Consider the following 21,299-nt stretch of genomic DNA (forward strand, 5'->3'; position numbering starts at 1 on the left):
CCCTGCCTCATTTGTGACTTATATGGGAATGCCTCCCTGAACATACACCTCTGTTTGCTTGACATTAATGGAAACTGCACGACTTAACGCCCTCCCTCATCTCCCACATTAAAGTCTCAAACTTGCATCTGTCTCATCAACTTTCAAGTTAAAAGGGCAGTCAGTAGGATAAAATCATCAATTCAGAGCTACCTCTGCCTTTTGGCATCTCAAGGTCAGTGCAGCCATGGGACGAACCAGTGCTTTTAACATCGCAGCGCTCGTGAGCAGATGTGCAGTGGTGCTGGCCTGGGCTGCTGGTACCAACGTCCATCCTAGACCACAGGGATCCAGGATCAGCAAAGCTGAAACTAAATGCTGTACATTCAGGGGTTAATTTCACGGTCAAAGACAACACGAACACAGAACAGACTTCTTCCCGAGGAGCCCAAACACAAGGTTAAAATTTTCACTAAGAAACAGAAGCGCAAAGCCATTTCCTTTTACCCTAGACAGTCCAGTGTTGTGATCGGCTGGGCTTGGGTCACAGCAACACTTCTAGTCCGCTTCCAGGTTTGCATTTCCTTTCCATAGCTACTTCCCTCCCAGACCATATCCCCATCACGGGTACAGCAGGGCAGGGCTGAGCAAACAAGGGCCCCGGCACCCAGCAAGCTCCCTGCTGTCGGGCGGATTCTCCTCCCAGTCCAAAGGGAGACCAGCACACTTTGGTAGCACATCTATAAAACAAAAACCAGCCTGTTGAAGAACAGTTTGCCTGAACTTCTTGGTTTTAATAGATCTTCTGTAAGTGCTGAGTGGACCCAGAATTTCATGGGATATTAAATAAATTACATCAATTACCGGTTAACGATACATTTACATTTAGATAATGCATTATAGAAGTTCCAAGTATTTTGCAGACTTGGATTAATCCAATTCTGCAAGATCTCTGTAAGAAAAACTATCTCCTTTCCACAAAAGTAGTGCTGCTGCCAATTCCAGGAGTTCAGAAACCATAACTCAGGCCCCAAAATACCATGATAGGCTCAAAAAGGTCTTAATAAGAACAACATGAATGTCTTTTTATTCACCTTTTGATGTGTGACTCATGTTGTTTCTTTATAGTTATGAAGATTAGACTTTCTTTGAACAAAAGCAAACTTCTTGCATATTCATAGAATTATAGAAGCTATCAAACAAAAAATAAGATTGTTTCAACACAGTGTGCTCAGAAAATAAAAATATAACTTTGTCTGAACTTTCTGTGTATTTTTCAAATGAATTACTATGCTGTTTGGAACTACAGAGATATCTAGCTCCTATCTTTAACTAATCTAAAGCATAAAGAGGTTGTTATCAGTCTAAGGACTTTGAGTTATGTTTGTGAAAGAGTAGTGCTGATAGTACGTTTTTATGAATGACTTTTGCTGGAAAGTTAAACAGCATAATGAGCAGCTAATGTAGAAAGAAAAGCGATACATGTCCGATGTCTTCGATGTTCGTACAATCTCCTGTGACAAGATCACAGAGAGGAGAGATGGGGTGAAGAGAGGGTATTGCTCTTTGTGGTAGCTGGATGGGGTTCTTTAATAAAACTGGAGTTTGTTGGGGTTTTTTTGTCCTTTGTTGCCCAAAAGATGTTTAGCTACCTTCCTATCTATTTCAAAAACATTTTAATTTTTAGTTCAGTCTTCGGATTTCTGCCTTTGATAGTTTTTTGCTAAATTTCTCTTAGTCTTAATCTATTTGCATTTTTTTTGGTTTACGGTGCTGCGTAACTTGTGCAAAAGTGCCTAATTTTTTATTTTTTTTTTAATTTCTCCTATTTAGAAACTGAGAAAAGCTAGTCAGGAGGTGTTTCCATCACTTTCGCTCTCATGGCAGTGGTTTAGGGGGGGCAGCAGCCATTCACAGGCACTCCCAGGTGGGTGCTGGTGTGCACCCTCCTGGCCCTGGCCAGCTGTGCTGGAGGGAGGGTGCTCCCTTTAAGCCTCAGCTGCTTTAAGTGCAAACTCTGACATCTTATGTCCAAGTCAACTTCATTGACAGCACCACGCAGTGCTTTGCACAACACCAACCGAGGCATTTGGAGATGTTCCCTCTGCTGCAAAGGCAGAAATTTCCAGTGGAGCGGGCAGCAAAGGAGGAATCATTTCTAAAAACTGCAACAGTATTGACTATTTGCAAGATCACCTTTGGCAGCCATTGACACTTTTATTAATTCTCTCTTAAATTATAATTTTATTTTAAAAGTCTTTTTTTACTAAGAATTGAATTTTCTCTACTTAAAAAATGCAAAGTAGGTTATTTTATTAATCCCCCATTAAGAGCCCTTTTGTTTCCACTAACATCTTAACTCAAAAAGAAAGAAGGAAACACAAGCCTATTACTGCATTTAATATTCTGGTTCTTTTTAAAAACAGGTGTGAGAGAAGTACCAGGTTTTGACAACGGTATAGCATTTCAGCCGAAAGTTGGAGTTGTGTGTATATAGTTTGACTATAACAGGATTTTTACAGTTAATTCCTACAGAGGGCTAATTACTCTTGGAATTGGTAACTTCATGTCACTGCAGGTTTTTACTAAATTAAACTTGGTGAGCATGGCAGAAGCAAATTTATTTTCCTTATTTTGTTTTTGTTCTTTATTTTTGGCTGCTTATGGAATTCAGTTTTAAATATACCACATTGGCAGACTTTCTGCTACACTTTAAGAATGAATGTCAGTTTTGATGGCTTTAACTTTGTTTTTCTTTGCTTTTAATATCTAGGTACTATGGAATTTATGTGTGTATATTTTTATGTAGATATTTTCTAGGTTACTTGCAGAAAGGAAAGCAGTTTGTTAAGTAAGCACAAGCATTGACACAGTAGAAATGCTGCGAAAGACACATGGAAGGGAACGTTACATAAATGTTAAATAAGATCTGTTTAAATAGTATACCATTATTGTCTATTATAAATAATAAATATTTTATTCCTATAACATATAAATGCATGTGTTCTTAATTTATTTGTAAGCATTCGTCCTTCATCTCTTATAGGCTTAATATAAACACTTTGTAACTTTAGTACAATTCCTTGTATCCATAGTACTGTTCTAAATTTTTGTTACTAATTTTTATCAAATTTTAAAAAAAAATCAAAGATTTTATCAGAGGTCTCCCAGAAATATGTTTTGATGCTATTGGGGATTTCCATATGTGACTTTTGGTTCTGCATTTAGACAACAGTGACTATTATGTGAGGATCTACACAAGATGCGGATTACGACTGCAATCAAGACTTATTTTTATGGTGGTTTCTACTGATGAAAGCTAGAGTTCAGTCCATCGCTGGGGAAGTTCTCTTGGCCAGTGTTACGAAGCACGCAGTTGGCTTTTTGTTGGAAGAGTAGAGCTATTTAAGAGGAGGAAAAAAGTTTCTAGATGCATGACAGAGACATTATTTTGTAAGAAATAGAATTTAGTTCTGAGGACAAGAGCTGTGATGATCCCGTGTGACTCCAGGAGGGCTTCCAGGAGGAACATGTGGGACCAGCCATGGTGGTGACAACCAGGGCACAGCCGTCGCCCACAGGAGCCAGCATGGCTGAGCTAAGTGGGCATCTGGCACAGAGCAAACCTGCTCTTCCCTTCATTGCCTGCTGCTCTATCAGCACTTCTGAGTGGGATGCTGGCCCTGTGCATTGCTACCGATTCAAATAATAATATATCTCACTCCGGCCATTGCCTTACTATCCTTATAGGCAGAAAGGAAACTTTCTGGCTGGCTGTGTTATGGTACCAAGCCACATCCAACTCACATTTGCATGCACTTTGAAAGGGAAGACTTACAAGAGGAAGATAAGAAAAAGGTGAAAATAAAAGAAGGAAAAGAAAACGCAACATTCTCAAGGACCTTAATTATATTGGCCTGGGAGAATTCAAAACCAACAGGTCATTAGCTCACTCCTTCATTTTTCTTCACAAAGAGAAACTTGTACTTCTTGTATGCCCTTCAAGGTCCTTGCTTGCCAGTTTGACAAGGAGTCTGTGGTCGTTACTTGTACGTGCCCTGTTTGCCGAGGACATATGGACTGGCAGGGGCTGGCTTCCAGCTGAGCCCTTAGAGCCAAGGGGCTGCTGTCAGACCAGCTGGATGGTAGCTGGGCAGCACGTCTGGCTTCACGCTTTTTGCCAACAACTTTTGATGCAAAGTCCTGTTGCAAAATAGCAAAGATCTGACCAGAGAGAGAAGCCCTATGAAGTGAGTAGCGTTGGTGCTACTTACGCCGCCCAGGATGGCAGGACCTCAGCAGGCAGAGCAGGGGCACAGTGGTACGGGGTCTTCCAGGAGATTTTCAGAGGTGCTGTGCTGGAAGGCTTCTGCTGTGCTAAAACCCTTGCAGATCCGTGGAGAGTCACATTAGAAACACTGTAATTTTTTCTTATTCAGATTTAAAGTATTTTCATTTCCTTTAGCTAGACTGTTATTTATGATAGTCTTCATCATATGCGTCAACAGCTGACTATGGTCTTCTATTTCTGTAAATGTGGTTAATATTTCTGTAACTTCTTTAAATACATATTGCATGCAGACAATAACGTGGTTTCTGAAGACACACGCAATTGTTAATCTCATGGTTCAAGGTCAAAATCTCGACACTATATAACTATATATCTTACATACACCAGCCTGCCATCATGGTAAACTCTTTTTTTAATTAAAGAAGGAAGAGTTTGTTGGTTTACTCATATTTCAGTAAACTTTGGCAAAGACTTTGCCAAGGTTAGCCAGAATCACTGCAGTAAATGCACAGCGACAGAGCCTGCACAGTGTCTGAGGCTACAGTTCTGCAGAATGGTTTCCTCTACCATGTAGCATACATCAGTCTAGACTGTTGTAACCAAGATCTTCTGGCTCCCACAACAGGACCAGGAACAAGCATTTCCCCCCTCCAAGTTACCACTCTGGAAACCAGAACCGTCACTGGTAACTTGTACTTCAGCAGCCTTGCAGCCAGTGCCATCCACCAGAGATGCAGATATTCTGCGCAGTCCGTATGGTACTCGTAGTAAGCCCTGCCTTCCAGACACAAGTATTTAAATCCTTTTGTGGATCTAAAGCACTCTGGTCATTTCTCTTTTCTATTTAAATAGAACTGCTCAATCACCATGCTGATGAAATACTGCAGGTAGGAACTATTAAAGTAGTGACCTTCAGATGTGGAGCTGGACCACGGGCAAGGTTTGCCTGGACCTCTCCCAGCTGGCAGGTCTATAATTCCTCAGCCTCCTCATGGTAGAGCCCACGTTTCTTATCATCGTCAGGTCCCTGGGGAGCAGATGCACTGTGCTGCACACGAGGGCTGGAGGTCACCTTCTCCTTCCTGAGGAACATGCCTCCCAAAACGCAGCAGGCAGCATCGAGTCCTGCCCAGGCATTCAAAATGACACCTTTCAACCACATGTGGTAGAAAAGGAGGCAGTACTGCTCTCAGCATGCAGAAGGCAAACTGAGATACGTGTTAAGTAGCCTGGCTGTAATCAGATCTGAAGTCAAGGAAGGGATCAGGAATAAAATTAAGATGTCATCCTTGACCCTGAGGTTGCTGTCAGCTGAGAGAGGCCTCTTTCCAACCAAATTGTATGCATGAAATTACTGTTTCAGAGCAAATGTGAGTGAACTAGTGGATCTACAAGATATTTCATGGATTGTAGCCACTTTTAATGGCTTTTGGTAATCCGGACCGCAAGATATCGAAGAGGTTGCCTGTACAACCTGAGTGGAAAATTATACTTGCAGAGAAATTTTATTTTTCTCCATCCAACATGCCTCCAGCTCTGAGCAGTTTAGAGAAAAGTCTGTGCTCAGTCTCAATACAATATCTTGTTTCAGCGTGTGCCAAAGTGCAGAACATTTCCAGGCCCCACCCATCGGAGATAAGAGCACACCTTAAAGAAAGTATCAGAGGGACCAGATGAAACCATGACGTATTTCCTTTTCATGTGAGAGAATGACATATCTTCTTGCTCACAAAAAAACCAACAACAGATCCTTTTTTGGCACTTAGTCCTTTCTTGATTCAATAAAAAGGACACTGTCTTGTCCTCAAAACGCCACTAGTGTGAGTAACATAATTTGGACTGCCTGCTTGAGCAAGCATCTGCAAGGACCAGCTGCAGGTGTCCCTCTTCCTGCTCATGGCACAATGCAATCCCAAACACTGGCAGGGGTGACAGAGCTGCCCTTTACCAACTTATCACCTCTTTTCAGATTTCCGTATAAGATTTTTATCTGCAGGAAGGCCTTAATCTAATAATCCTTATGAAGACAAGTTTTGTTGCCCTCAGAATATAGGAGTTGTACCCTGCAGCCAAACGTATGTATTTAAATCCCTAATTAGGACAAGAGATGTGCAGTACAAATTGGTCATTTTCAAAGTAATGCATGAAAGAGATGTTCAATACATTTAAATGGAGTGTAGTTTACATAAAAAATATTTTTGGTGATGAAGGATCTCATAAAACCAAGTGAGTGGGTAGAAAGACGGCAGGTGACCAGTCACCGTTGACTGCAGTCTGAAAACAGTGTGTAATGGCAGCCAAATATGCCAACAAACGTGGGACATGATCAAGAAGGGTACTGAAAGCAGGAAAGAAAACAATGTTTTATTACTCTCTAAAACCTAGCATCTCGAGTAGTATTTGCTGCAGTCTCTGCCTCCCAGGTAGGAGAGTGTTAGAGAAGGAACAGAGAAGGGCAACACAGTTCAGTGGTTGGAGCAGCTGCCTTAGGGGAAACACTAAAGGTTTGGGACTTTTCGGTGTGAAGAGGAAAAGGCTGAGGGGGAAATGACTGATAATTTCAGTTTCACAAAGCTAGTGGAGAAAGTGAGTGAAAAACTGTTGTTCATAAGGTCCTGTAGGTGACATCCCTAAACAGCATCTCCTATTGCTGCTTTGCCTCTCTGTCTCAGAGACAGCACAGGGCTGGAAGCATCACCAGTCCAAAGCAGCAGGGCATTTCTTCTCACTAGGTCCTTAGATTCCTTTTTGATAATTCTCCAGGGGCAGTCTGAAGTCCATAAAGCAAGGAATACCAATTTGCTTTGCCAAAAATATCAGAGGATGGATTTCTGTATGGGTAGAGCACTTACGTGGGATGTGAGGGCGGCATATTTATTCCATCACGTCTCTAACCTGCTGCCTTATTTACTGCAAGCTCCTTCCACACTTTCTCTTTCAACAGCCTGAGGGGTACCTGGCACATGGATACCTACTAGGTATCACTCAGTGATTCAACAACATTTAGAGAGGAAATATATCCTGAGCAACTTCAGAGCAGAGCTGTGAATTGGAGAAATACACACGTGCTGGTGAAAGCCACAGGTAGACACAGAAATAGCATCCTGGCCGCGTAAAAAATTATTGAGGTCTGTTCTGAGTTCAGCGGAAGTTAAACCATTAAGCAATTCAGTGAAACCCATGCAGTCAGAGGAGAATGGGTGCAAAACTCATCAGAGCCGGCAGTCCTTCCTCCAGAGGGGCTGCGCTGTGCTCCCCCGCACCCCTCCATGGGAGCGCTGCCTGCCCAGTGCCTGCCCAGTACAGATGTAGCAGTTGAGGTTGGACATCGTTCACTGTATCGCTGATAGTCTGAATTTTCTCATTGCAAATTCCCACCTCCCTTTCTCCTGTTGGCCCAAAGAGCAGTCAGAGTTCAGCTCTGGGCAACCCATGTCTAACTGGAGGCTTTTGGGTACACACGTGCAGAGTATCTGCCTAGAAACAACTGTCACTTAGAAAATAATTCGATTTTAAAATTACACAGATATAAGTTTCAAAACTTGGAGGAAGTGTGTTACGCTAATCGTTTTCTTAGCAAATTATTAACCAAGTGATGAGACAGCGCTGGCACTGTGAAGCGATCCACGCAGGACCGGTGTGTTCTCACACGGGTGCATCGTCCTCGCTGTCTGACAGCAGGGAACCTGTTGCAGCAAAATTGCTAAAATCACAAGAAATTAGTGCACTGAATTTCAGTGTCTCTAGGCAAACAGCCGCTACTTTGATGATCTTACCTGTGTGATCGCAGAGGATAAATGCAGAAATATTGCAGGCCCCTGTGTGAGTCGGTCACTGAGAGAGGCTCGCCGTGACGTCTAGGAGATTTCTGGGGCGAGAGCACTGCAAGGAGGGGGCAGGTGGGGAGGTTGTCAGGCTGCACAATAACATCATTCCTTTTCTGGTGGCGACAGATGCTGGGATTCACCCTATCTCCTGCAGCCGTCCCTACCCGACATTGGATCCCTACACCTGCAGGTCACTGGCCCATGGTCCCTTCTGGAAGCAATGGCAGGAGCAAGGCTTCTCCACAGCCTTTCTGGAGCATAGTGAAGAGCATAACATGGTGCTCCTCTTTTTAACTGGAGGGGGCTATGTTTAGATACCTAGAGATCACTGTATAAATCTCCCACAGAGTCTGCCACATTTAAAAGTGCTGGTGGAATATGACCAGCGATGTGACATTTAGCATAATTTTAATACAGGATGACACATGTGCCTTGGGTGCTACCGCATGCTTACCAGTGCATGGGTCCTACAAGTGGACAAGCACCAAGAAACCACGTTTTTTTCCTGCCTTGTCAGTCCCGTGCTGCCCCACTGAACCAGGATGGACGGGGACTGCAGGCAAGGTGAACAGTTCTCATTAAATATTACTTTGTGCATCTGGAAGCCACATCTGTTAAACACCAGTGATGTGCTGCCCACCACCACAGCCCACAGCATTTGCCCTCCCAACCGAGCAATAGCCTCTAGTGAGTCCAGAAAAGAGTCAGAGGAGGACCAGCCCCACAGCTCTCACCGGCTTTTACCTCCTGTGCTTGTGGGTCAGACACAGGAATGATTCAGGCAATACATTCAGCTCTACAGTCTTCAGCAGCATTACAAAGAATGAGTTGCAGCATTCACTTGTGGAGATTCACGAATTTATTAGTCCAGGGATCTCACCAGTAAAACATCATTAGCACTTCTCAGCACCTCGTCTCTTCTCTGGGTGCCACAGCTTTCTCTAAAAAGCCTTCCCAGAGAGAAAGAAGAGCTGTAGCTGATCGTAGAGGTAATACTGCACAGAAAGCAACTGCTTCCTTCCTCTGCTGCAGCCCTCTGTAGGTCACATCATCATCACCAGGACTGCTGCTGTCAGAAACCCTTTCTCCCATTTACATCTGAACTCCAAAAGGCCCAAGAGATATAATTCTGGTCCATGGTCTTTAAAGCTTTCCAAGGGGTTGAGGTTGAAAGGCTTGTATGTGTGAGGGTTAAACCCACAGCTCTATTGATTTTATTGAAAATGCATTTCTTGTACTTGACTAGATTTTATCAATAATTCTCCCAAATCCAAAAGCACGTAGCACCCTGCAAACCCACATAGTGCCGTAGCAATGAATAATTCCTTAGTGTAGTTTTGTCCCAAAGCATAAGTAAACCTTTCTCCTTGCAGTTAATCTGTCATGATTAAATTAATTAAAGCTGGACATACCCCCTAATTCCTCTTGTTGATCTGATCTATCTTCCTAAAAAGAGCTTTTTATATCTGCTATTACACTATAATTGGCATTTTGTGTGTTCTTAGACTTTTTTTTTTCCCTTCTGTATTTATTTTATTTTATTTGGACTCCATGAGTTTTGCCATTTTGGCCTTGGTGCGCTCACTGCTGTGACTCACGTATTCCACAGCTGCTGCCAGATCTCTGGGACCGGCATTGCAATTATCGCGTTAGGATCTGTCATTGTAGCTCTGACTGAATAAATAGCCAGAGCAGTAATTGGAATTGCTGATCGATCCGTTCCATGGCTTTGGACACTCACATCTGAGATGAACAGAGGGACTGTGGATATTAAGGGTTTGAAATGCCAGCATTCCAGATTAAATTAGCATTAATTAGTCATTCCTGGTGCACGAGCTGTTATATATAGTACGCATTTCTGTATTTGATAATCTGGTGATGATCAGCTAAAACCATGACTCGGATTCAACTCATAAGCTGCAGAAGAAAGCCCTGGCCCTTCCCCTGTGCCCGGCTCGCTGGAGCCATGCAGATTCCAGCAGATAACCAGGATCCCTTTCAGGTGAAACCCACGATGCACTTCAGGAGTGCAACTCGGGCATTGCAGTCCCAGGTGGACGTTCAGCCTACAGGACCAGGCTAGACCAGGTCCAAAGCAAGAACAGCCCTGGAGCATGCAGAGTGTGGATGCTCAGCACCAACTCTCTCACTCCACATCCAGAGGTCAGACAGTAACGTGCCCTGACGGTGTCTGACCGAACTGAAGCAACAGCTTTAGTGGAGGCGATGCTGCTGGTGGTGGTTCTTCACCTCACAGCTTCCTCCATGCTCTCCCCAAAGACTCAAGGCAAGCCAGGAGCCTGCAGGGTGGACCAAGAGGGTCAGCGGGAGGTTGACTGGGACATGCAAGGTAGAGGCAGCTCTTTAAATTGTTTTAGTCCAAAGACAGTGCTGTGCTGTTCAGGGGGACCAGCCCTGGTTCAAGACAGACTTGCAGTGACGTCTGTTCCCTGTGGCCACAGGAAAAACGTGGTGGTACGGCACACCATGCATGACCACTGCACGGCTCTTTGTGGCAGCTTGTGATGGCTCTGGGGAATGGGCCTACCACACTGGTTTTTTTCTTTAAAAAATCATATGCTTTAGAAGGAAATTTTGTTATCCTAGGAAGGAGTGGAAGGAGACGAGTGAGGCCATGAAAACTTTCTAGGTAACTCCAAATTTTTATGGTACCATATATGCATCCAGTGCTGCTGTGAACATGGATGGCTTTTACCCCTAAAGGCTGTATGGTCAACATGGACATTTATATTTCTTCAAAACCTGCTTGGTTGAGTCCATAGCTTGACAGATATAGAATAGACTAAGGAAATGTGCTGGTTGTGTTCAGCTATTCTTTCAGTTCATAAAAATAATCTTTAAAATCTGTTTAATTTGTGTGATTTTGTTTCCATTCTTGAATGAGGAAAAGGTTCTGAGACTTGAAAAGTTCTGAAAACTGGTATCAGAGTGAGTATCATTCTCTAGACTGCTCTGGGTTGACCTTCAGTTGCACACTGACCACTCAAAACCATTCATTCAAAATCCAGCGACAGGGGTCTTGTCTGTGCTCTATTCAAAATGTTGTTTTCTGTTCTTGCCAACAGTTTATTCTAGATCAGGAATTCCCTTCCAGGGAGATGTGAATACCACACAAGCACAGAGTCATCCTACAACAGGATATTTTATCCCTAGAGAACTGCTAAAAGTCATCCCCTCAGCAGAGGCAGTTTTGGGCAAACGCTCAGCAAGCTCACTCCTTTCCAGAGCGGTTGGTGCATGAAAGCTGTGCAGCCCAAGATGGGGAACCCAATTCTTGCCTTATTAGTGTCACATTTTGTTGCCTTCATCATCAAGGAGGATGAGCTGCCAGGCTGGAGACCTGGCTTTTCTGAGCCATCTGTGAGCAAAATGTAATGACCGTGTCTCTACCTTGAACTCTGCAGTGTGCCCACAAAAACCAGCACAGTCAGGAGGAAAATAACGCAATTACACCCAACAGTAATTGAGGATTAGGGTAGTAGCTACCCACTTTCTGTCCCTGAATATAGCATTTAGTTTCTTTTTGTCTCCAAAAGTGGGGTAACAGTACTCATCTACATTTCTAAAGTGTTTTCAGGCTTAAGGCCAAATACATTTTTTTAGGAATGATTTATTTTTATCTCTGTCACCACAATCCCATTTGCACATGAGGGATGCAGCACACTCATAGCTTTGCGGATCCGGGTGATTCTTGCTTTGTGATCTTAGGTTGCTAAGTAGCCTGTGTTCAGAGATGTAAGGAATCCTTGCTCTACTTTTCATGTAGCAATCTTGCCCAGCATTCAAAATATTTTCTCAACTTGAAAAAATTCTTAGGGATTTCCCACTGAGGCTCAAAGGCAGTCATATATTTTATTTATTTTATTACAAGGCATGTAAGTAAAAACTTGCATATCTGAAAAAAAGATATTAGATAGAAAACAGTAATAAAATTAACATTATTCTTTTAAGAAACTTGGTAATAAATACATTTCCCCTCAACACTAAAATGCTTGTTATTTTGCACAACAATAAATACAGCATAGCTCTGGCATAGAGAAAGGCCAAGGCTGGATACAAGAAGTCCATGTGGTTTCTTAAAAAAGCTCAGGTGATTTATAAAGGTTTGGCATCCTCCACTTGATGCACTTTGATACAATTTGCACTTTAATTTTACTATGATTTTTAAATAGTCCCATAATATGAAAATATGAGAGGAAAATTTGTTTGATTATAAGATTTTTCCTTTAAATATTTTCAAAGAGATGTGTAAACTCATTGAAATCAATCCTTGAAATAACATTTTAAAAAAAAACAAAAACAAACAAACACAATAAACAAGTGTCTTGGTGGCTATTCTACAAAAAATACAGGTTTTTCAGCTGTGGGTGCTCAAGCCTGACCAGCCAACTGGCAAAGGACCAATCCCCAGTCAGTTCCTCAATTCTTTACACAGTTTTAAAAAAGAAATAATAATAACAAGGAGAAAGAGTAAAGAGTGTAATATTCACTTCCCAAGTCATGATGGTTTGAGGTTCTTACACTATAATCCAAAGGTGAGAAGAGAAAGAACAGGTATATTCCAGAACACTTCCCAGCAAAACTTTGGGTCATTCTGGTCTATACTTTTCTTTTAAAACTACTGACAAAAAAAAAGGAAGAGAGATATTTCCATGCACTGTGCTGTTCTTATGCCAGCACATATCATCACAATCACAACTGTGAACCTAAGTCACTTTGATAGCCCAATCTAATATAGATTGATTGATTGTCCCACGACATAGTTAGACAATGTCCACAAAATGTCACAAGCTCTGGCAGAGTCCAGCATTCTTAAAGTACCGATAGGTCATGGCAAGACTTGGACTTGAGTTTGAAGGCCATGTTCTTGTTGTTCTTGGCAACTATTTTGCCCCAAAACCGCCTGGCTTTCTTGGGGATGCTCTCTCTCCGTTTCTGGTACGCCAGCCGCTTCTCATTCTTTTCCTTGCTGTCCCTCCGGAGACGGACTTGCCGCACGATGCCTTCAAATAGCTCTTTCACGTTGTGCTGCACAGCTGCCGAGGTCTCGATGAACTTGCAGTCAAACACGACAGCGCAGGCTCGTCCCTCTGCAAGATTGCAAGGTGGATACGTCACGAGGCATCACGAGGTGTCACAAGCAAGGGGAGGCAACGCGGCCGCAGGTTGCCACGTGCAGGGAGCCAGCACTATCGGGGGAATTCCTCAAGCCTAATATAGGCATGGATAAGTCTCTAATCGCCTGATGCTGCCTGCTAGCCCATGCTTCATCTGCTCTGCGTCACACTCCCTTCCCAGCGAGGGGGGGGTGAATCCCCTCCTGGAAAATCCCAGTCCCCGCCATCGGTTGTGAAGGGAGCTGGGGCTGATGGACTTGTGCCGAGACACTGAAGGCTGAGAGGTCAGCAATGACTCAAAACCACCTGGTGCAGACTCCCTCAAGTCACTTTAAAGGGTGATGACAGCACCCTCCGTGTGCACAGCACAGCATAGGAGGGAGGGCCCAATCCTCCTCCATGGGTTCTGGGTGGAAACCAGGATCTTGGGGCAGCAGCAACTTTGGTGTGAGCAGACACATATACAAAATGCTTAAATAAAGGCAGAACTATGTCTCTGGCTTTAGGGGTACATCTGAAATCATGGTTCTTATCCCGAATTACATGAGCCTAAGCTAAACCTGACAGCTGTCTTTCACACACAAGCCAATTTATTCCGTCTTCTGTCTTGCTGTGAACTCATTGCCAGGATGACTAAAGTGACATGAATGCACCTGCCATCTTTCAAAAGGTTTTTCAAGTTGGGCAGAGAGGAATGAGAAGGCAAATAGGCATCCCTGTGCTCTCAATGAACTCCTCAGCTCAGACTCTTCATTCAGGGCACCTGTGACAGGAGCCAGAGGAACTATGCGCATCCTCAGTGAAAGAAAAAAAGTCTAGCTCAACTGGGAAATAGAAGAGTGGAACAGCTGCAGAGAGAAGAAAATGCTGAGCAGAGGAACCCATGTTTCTGATGGGCCAAGATGATATCATCTAATGCATTGCTGTGTGTTATGCTGTGCCACCTAAGCCTCAGGGAAGACTCTCCAAGAAGAGATTTTACTGACGGCAGACCTTGAGAGCCAGCAGCAGCTTTCCCAGCAGTCTTTCCAGTCCTATTTATGGGCTTAGTGGTTATTCATTTGTGTGCAGCAGAGGGAGGGCTGGTTTAGCATCCCAAAGCAAGGCAGCAAGGAGACCTCTCCTGAAAGGCTGTACAGTCCCTGCCCAGACTAGCAAAACAAAGGGTGCGAGGGCATTTTAATTTATCAAGGAGGACAGAGAACTGATTATAGAAAAAGAGATAATCTTTGGCAGAAGAATAAAGGAGGCTAAACTCGTTATGTGTAAAAATGTATCGGAAATCCAAAGGATTTCCAGCTACCAGAGAAATCACATACTGCAGTGGTCTTACGCTAGGAGCTGGAAGGGAAGAAATTCAAGCTGATTTTATGATGGTACTTAATAAATTTAGGAAAGGGATTATCTACGTGTAACAGCATTACCAAGGAAGGCTTAAGGACCTGGCAGACCCCTGCCAGTCCTCTGCCCTCTGTTCCAGTCCTCTGTTGTTTTATTGCTCTTTTATTGCCCAGTCCTGATCACAGTGTACTCCCTCAGCCAGAGCTCTGCAGTTTGTTCAAAAGCTACTACATGACTCTTAACATTTGTGTTGGGTTTATACTCATCATTTTCCTTACCTGCCACTGAAACTTCACGGCACCTGACAAGGTCACTTTTGTTGCCAACCAGAATAATAGGGATATCTTCTTTCTGGCGTGCCCTGCGGAGCTGTATTCTAAGTTCGGAGGCCTTCTCAAAGCTTGCTCGGTCCGTGATGGAGTAGACAATCAAGTATGCATCTCCCACTTGCATGCAGTGGTCTCGAATCCATTCTCCCTCACGCTGTTCAAATGAAATGGTCAGACGTCGATATGCCCAGAGCAGATTTTACTTATAAAGTATAATATTAGAGAATCCAGATAAAATAACTGTAACGGGTACGGTTTGAATCACAGTTATACTAAAACTAATTCCAATGTGGTGATGGTATGAATACTTCACCGCAAAGGAGGGCAACACTTGCCCCAAATAATTCATTGCACTGGCTTTAGACTGGAATGAACATGGTCTGGAAAATGGCTTGAATGTTTTGTTTTATCATTAAAAAAATAAAGAAGGCTTGCGCTTCTCAGGCTCATGCTGCAGAGCTGCTAGGCATGCTTGCCTTGGTGCCGGGGGTGGGGTTAATCCTATATCTTCCCTGATGTTGACATATGGAAAACACCTACTTTCTTTCTCAAAAGATACCTACTTTTGATATTAGCAGTCATTTATATGCATTTTTCTTTTGGCATTTGACTAGAACAAATTGAAGTACCTTATTATCCCACATGTCGAGCAGTATAATGGTTGCACTTTCCCCATCCACCATCAGGGTTCTTTCATACGTGTCTTCTGGAAAGAAAAGCAGAAAGGTTGGTAATATACTATTTTTGTGGCATCACGTTCATTACAAAAAACAAGTAGTTGAATATGTATAATTTGTTCACAGTTCAAGTTATTGAGCCAAATTTTATGCTGGCTCACATTCAGTTCTTTCCTCATTTCCATCAGCACTGAACCTGCCCTCTGTTCATTACTGGTTGTCTTACTTTCTATGATAGATGAAGGAGGCTGAAAGATCAGGAAACGAAATGTTCATTATTTTGGCTGATATTCTCTTTATCTTATGTGGGAGGGAGAAAATAGAACCAGTGGAAGAAAGAACCACAGGCTGAACATTTGCCCCATGGGAGCAGCAGAGTCCAGCAAGGCTGAGTAATGGAAAATATTTGCTTTCGCTTTAGCACGGACAGTTTACGGGTGAACAGTCACCGCTGCTGAGAGCAATACAACTGACAGCCTACCAAGCGGTGAGGACAGGGGGTTGCGAGACAAGAGCTGTTGAGTTTTAGAGAGACTGAGACTTCTGCTGTGTCCTAGTTCTCTCCCATTTTTACAGTTTCCCACATTACCTTTGATGTCAAAAAGCAAAAGAATCAACAAACCACAGAAGTTCAGTTATTTTTCATACCTAGATTATAAATGCCATGTGACAAAGTTCTATTTTTTTTTTTTGGGGGGGGGGCTGTTCCCACTCATAATTTTGATTAACCCTTGCTGTGAAATCTCAGTTTAGCTTCTGCTTCAAATACTGATCTTTGCTCTTTTCCCCAACCCTGGGGACATTTGGGTGAGCGATAAGGGGGTTGGACCCATCTCTAGTCTTGCATTGCCGGTCAGCGAAAAATGCCAGGCTTAGGGTTCTGAGCATACCACCCTCCTCACTGCAGTGTTTAAGGGGTCTGTCCCAGCCACGCTGGTAGATCAGACTGTGTCTTAACCCTTGCCTCATAAAAATTCTGCTGGGCATGAACGGAGTGAACTTTCCCCTAAACTGTAATCAGACCCTTTCCTCAAAGCCAGGAATCTACATCCATGCTAAAGAATGAGCCGAAAAATATTAGACATTTCAACTAAAATAAAAAAGAGCCCAGGCTTGACACAGCTTAAAATGGCAAGATTGAAAAGATAGAGCTGATCAATAAGAGTGGTTGCCCTTGCAGGCCCAATAGTATGACATTTGTGTTCGTCGGTTAGCTTAATCTTACAGTCAGTAGCAAAGCTTGTCCATAAAAGCAGCTGTATTCCCTCTGCGAGTTGGCTATCCTGAAACCATCTTCTCCTGTAATAAAATTTCCAGTTTGCAAGCTAAAGTTTGGAGAACAGTTTCTCCAACTGACCGAGCATCTGCGTGGCAACAAGGTCTGTATGTACCAGTGGAAAACATCCAGAGGACTCCTTCTCCACTCTGTTACACATGGAGAGGCTACAAATATGTCATCACATTCCTCAAAAATATTATGCCCAAATGGTCATATTCAGCACTGATTTGCACCTTGGTCAATCCTAAGGAACTTCCACAGGATATAGGACACACTGAAAGTGAGCAATTAGTTCATCTCATGCTTATTTTGAAGCTGACACTAAAAAAGGAGAGATAACAACAGCAAGTTTTCCAATACCTCAGCAGAGCTGGCCTTGAAAATCTGTCACTGCTACACTCCAAGTGATATTGCTGGGAGTGCGAAGGAAAGAGGAAAGCGTATGGCTTCATGGCAAAGCAAATCAGCTGCATTTTCTGACTGCTTGCCCAAGGGTCCTACTCTAGTTCGCTCGAGTAGCACTAGGAAAGCTTTTATCAGGGATACTCCAGGTTGAGGATCTGGTGTGATTATGGGAAAGTTGGTGGTAGAAGCTAAAGAGAAAGCCCACGTGAATAACTGATTGAGAGTCACTGCAGCATGGGGAACTTCAACTCCCCCAAAGGCACAAAGATTTTTGCCCCCAGTCTGTGACAGCAGGGAAAATGTGGGTCTGACCTTCCTGTTGCTGGACTGTATTAAATCTTGGGGAAAACCTCTCCTAACTGGAGAGTTAAAGACACAAAAAGCTATCCTGCCTGTGCTCCACTGAAGGCTGGAAGAGAAGCCCAGAAACTGTCTGTGCTGGCGCTGGCACCATCACCCCAAAGGAGGGCGGGCAGGAGAGGGAAGGGGCACGGGAGTGACGAGGAAAGTCCTGCGTACTGATGAGCAAAACCAGCCGGTAAACTGTGTGTCCTCCCAAGGTGACAGCGTCTGCGTCCTTAGAGCCACAGCAGATTTCTGTTGCGGCAAACCCTTCCACATCAACATCTTGCATACAATATAGCTCAGGACTTGGTGCCATGGCTTCACCTTCTGCATGATCTGATCTTTGGGATTAAAGACATTTTGCAAACCTAAACAAAGCAGAGGAGGATAGCAAGGGGGAAGCATCAAAGAAAACCCTACAGCTTGTGACTTTTCCCCCTGTTTGGGCCATATGGAATTTTCCTACACTGCCAAAGGACCTTTATCTGTTTTTCCCCCGGGGGAACCCATGCTGTGCAAGTAACGTGAAATGAGGAGGAGACATATTTTACTCAAACTCCATACAGCCTACGCTGAGGCAATTTGTTTATATAAAGAAAAGCTGACATGACTTCTAATGGCAAATATTTTGGAGCTGACTGAAGGACTGAGCAATGGCTTTTCTGTTCTTCCTTATGTATTATTTCTAAGCATTTCATTCTCGTAGACCGTAAGGACCTTTAGTTGTTTTCTCTCCCCCATAGAAAGCTGGGGTCAGCCCCGTGGAGCCAGTGGTGTCACAAATGTTGGACCAGCATGAAAGCTGAACCAGCCTGTTGTGTAGCATCACCACAGGCAGGAATGAAGCAGCTTCCAACAGGTATTTTGGAATGAAACAGCATGGAAATCTGAATTGTTCTCTTTCAGAGGTTTTCAGTCATTGTTGGCGAGTATCTTACTCATCTTATTTTGCTTTCTTGTTTTCTTAGGAAAGATGGATGAGTTGAATCAGTTTTGATGATCAGATCCAAATGTTTGTTACCTCAATTTTTGATTAAATGGCCTCTCTGTTTTTCTATGCCAATTACTACTGGCAGAGCTGATTGATTGCAAGCAAACACAAACACCCCAGGACATAACGACCTACCTCCCAGCACCTCACAGTCACTGTCGATGCTGTCATGCACCCCAGCAAAGATGTTGGCTAGCGAGGACTTGCCTACACCGTGCTCCCCGATCAGCACCACTCGGTAGCAATTGCTGCCAGACTCAGAGGAGATGACAGAGTCAGACGACTCTGAGGACCAGCTCCTCCTGTAATATTCATCAGGATTTATGGTGTAGCGCTTCTGTGGGTTGTACTCATTGGAGTCTTTCTGGACCAGCAGATTCTTTCCGTCAGCAGGGATGCTCCATCGCTGCTGCTGGTGCAGGCTGCTGTTGTGGGTGCGACGCATGGTAACGTTGTTGAGGGTCATTTTTTTAGCCCTAGAGAGAAATAGGGAAATCACAAGCATTACCCACAAAACATTTAGAAACACATTGACACTCTCTTATTAACTTCGAGGCAACACATCCTGCTCTTCTATAGGGATCTAGTATGCAACAGAAGAAAAATGAGTGAGTCAGAGGCTGTTTCCAAGGGATGATGCCACCCTCACGTGCTAAACCCTATCTTTGTTTAGCCTTTACAAGCTCACGCTGCGCTAGGTGCAGCCCAGCCCTGGAGCGAATGAGGCATCGCTGTGTCCCAGGAGGAGAAGGAAAGGGCAGCGTTCACCAGAGCTGTCCTACAAGGGAGCTGCGTTCCTGCTAAAAAAAGCAGCACCTCCAGGGAGGGCTCCCCATCCCTTGTGATTAACCGGGGGCAAACAGAGGCACCGGTCCCAACTGCCTCCAACTCCCAATGCAGCTGGACGTGTAGCATCCTTTCACATTGTCTCAGTTAAGAGCTGAAACTTTTGGGAATGCAATAAGGCATCACTCGCTGCACCCTTAGACAACCCTGATGTAAGAAAAGAGCCATGCAAGCAAGTCTTGCTATGATGGGGTGGATTTGGGTTTTGTCTATGGCGAGGCGAACAAAGAATGACTCTGCTTCAGACAGTGACTTTTTGGCTGGTAAGAGAGAGGACACAGAGTCCAACAGCTTTTCTGAGGAGGTACAGGTTCTGGCCGTTACAAGAGGTAGCGCTGGGAGAGAAAGCTCATAAATTTACAGATATTAAATCGATAACTTCATTTACTGCACAATCAGCTAGATAGGTTCACTCTTCTTATCTAAGCATGGCTCTTAATTACATTTCGCTCAGCAAACTCTATTTTGCCTTGCTTGGAGGCAGAGGACAGTGATGTCATTCTCACGGGCCAACAGCTACCATTTTTAGGAAAGTTGCTTTGATGCATTCCAGTTCCCAAAGTGACAGTTATTTAGACATTTTGCTTTTTGCCATATATCTGATGTTTCTCAGCTCATTTCTCCATAGCAGTAAACAGGATAATTGTCCGTAAAATGCACCCAGCCACTTTCAAGCCTGAATAATAGGTGGTGAACATAAAAAAGTACAGCAAAGCATCAAAACAACACCTACAAATTGCTATTCCTTTTCACACAGAACTGTCGGAAAACTTCTGTGACTAAATGCACAGCAGGACATAGGACAAATATACAGAAAAAGCACACTCTGTCTGAACTTATTACCCCATACGCAATGTTTTCTCTGTGATGCGCAGTACTTAGGGGCAAAATGAGATCGTTTGCACGGTCCTAATCACAGTAACTTTGTCAGCAAGAACTACAGCTAAACTAGAAATCACACACCAAGCAAAGGCTGCTTCACAAACAAAATGAAATATTTACGGTGGTTGAATTTTAAAATGCATTTTTTCCTTGCAGTTTCCCCGCTGAAAAGACCAGATAAGAAAAGCCAGCTCCGATTCAAACAGAGCCTAACTCACAACCTGCAATAAACAGTCACTCACTAAACCCATCACATACATGAACATTTCACGATTTCGCCCCTAACAAATTATCAACCTTCATCAAACAAAGCCAAACGAGTCCCTGTCACACACCACGTTCCCAGTTCAAGCTGGTTTTGATCCCCCGTACTGTATTTAGCTGTCTGGGTCTCTAGAACCGACAGTAAAAGCCTGGGTCCGAACCAACGCTGCCTTACTTCTGCCAGGCTCCTCCAGGCACCGGCTCCTCTGCCCACGCTGCCCTTGGCTCTCGGTGGGCTGCAGTACGCTGAGCTGCTCTGCCGGAGTAAATCCTCTCCTGCTTTGGGGCTGCCTCTTTAATTCTTTCTCAGCAAACCTGGTTTATATTAAGCCCATCTGATTAGAGACAGGGCTTTTCCGTGACGCGGTTGGCCTTTCCATACAACAGCCAGCCCCCAGCTGGGAGGAAGCAGACATGCAGAAGAGCAAAAACTTGCAAACAATCTCAAAAGACTTACTCAAAATCATATGATTGTCTTAATATTGCCAGTAAAATAAACACATTTGGTTCTTGCATGATGAAAACAGGAAAGTGGAAAAAAAAACCAAAATAATACATGCTATTTTGCCTCACTCAGGTTTTCATTCAAATGTTATTAAAATTAATGGTGTTTAAAAAAACTACATGTTTCATTAATGCATAAAATGCTGTAAATATATTATGTTCTCTGCAAAATACACTTAACCCCTTGCTGGACAAAATGTT

The 21,299-nt window shown here is 43.6% G+C and overlaps 1 protein-coding gene across 1 annotated transcript; it reads right to left on the reverse strand.

Moving 5' to 3' along the window:
• Positions 1 to 12,334: 12,334 nt before the first annotated feature.
• GEM (GTP binding protein overexpressed in skeletal muscle) lies at positions 12,335 to 19,078 on the reverse strand. The gene is made up of 5 exons (XM_009697460.1): positions 18,738 to 19,078; positions 15,535 to 15,611; positions 14,855 to 15,059; positions 12,430 to 13,208; positions 12,335 to 12,398 (listed from the first exon to the last, which is right to left on the reverse strand). Exons 1-4 carry the CDS (start codon positions 19,066 to 19,068, stop codon positions 12,931 to 12,933), a joined length of 891 nt encoding a protein of 296 aa, XP_009695762.1. The 5' UTR covers positions 19,069 to 19,078; the 3' UTR covers positions 12,335 to 12,398; positions 12,430 to 12,930.
• Between the last annotated feature and the right edge of the window lie 2,221 nt (positions 19,079 to 21,299).

The sequence above is a fragment of the Cariama cristata genome, unplaced genomic scaffold (assembly GCF_000690535.1).
Source record: "Cariama cristata isolate BGI_N322 unplaced genomic scaffold, ASM69053v1 scaffold14883, whole genome shotgun sequence".
NCBI classification, from domain to species: domain Eukaryota; kingdom Metazoa; phylum Chordata; class Aves; order Cariamiformes; family Cariamidae; genus Cariama; species Cariama cristata.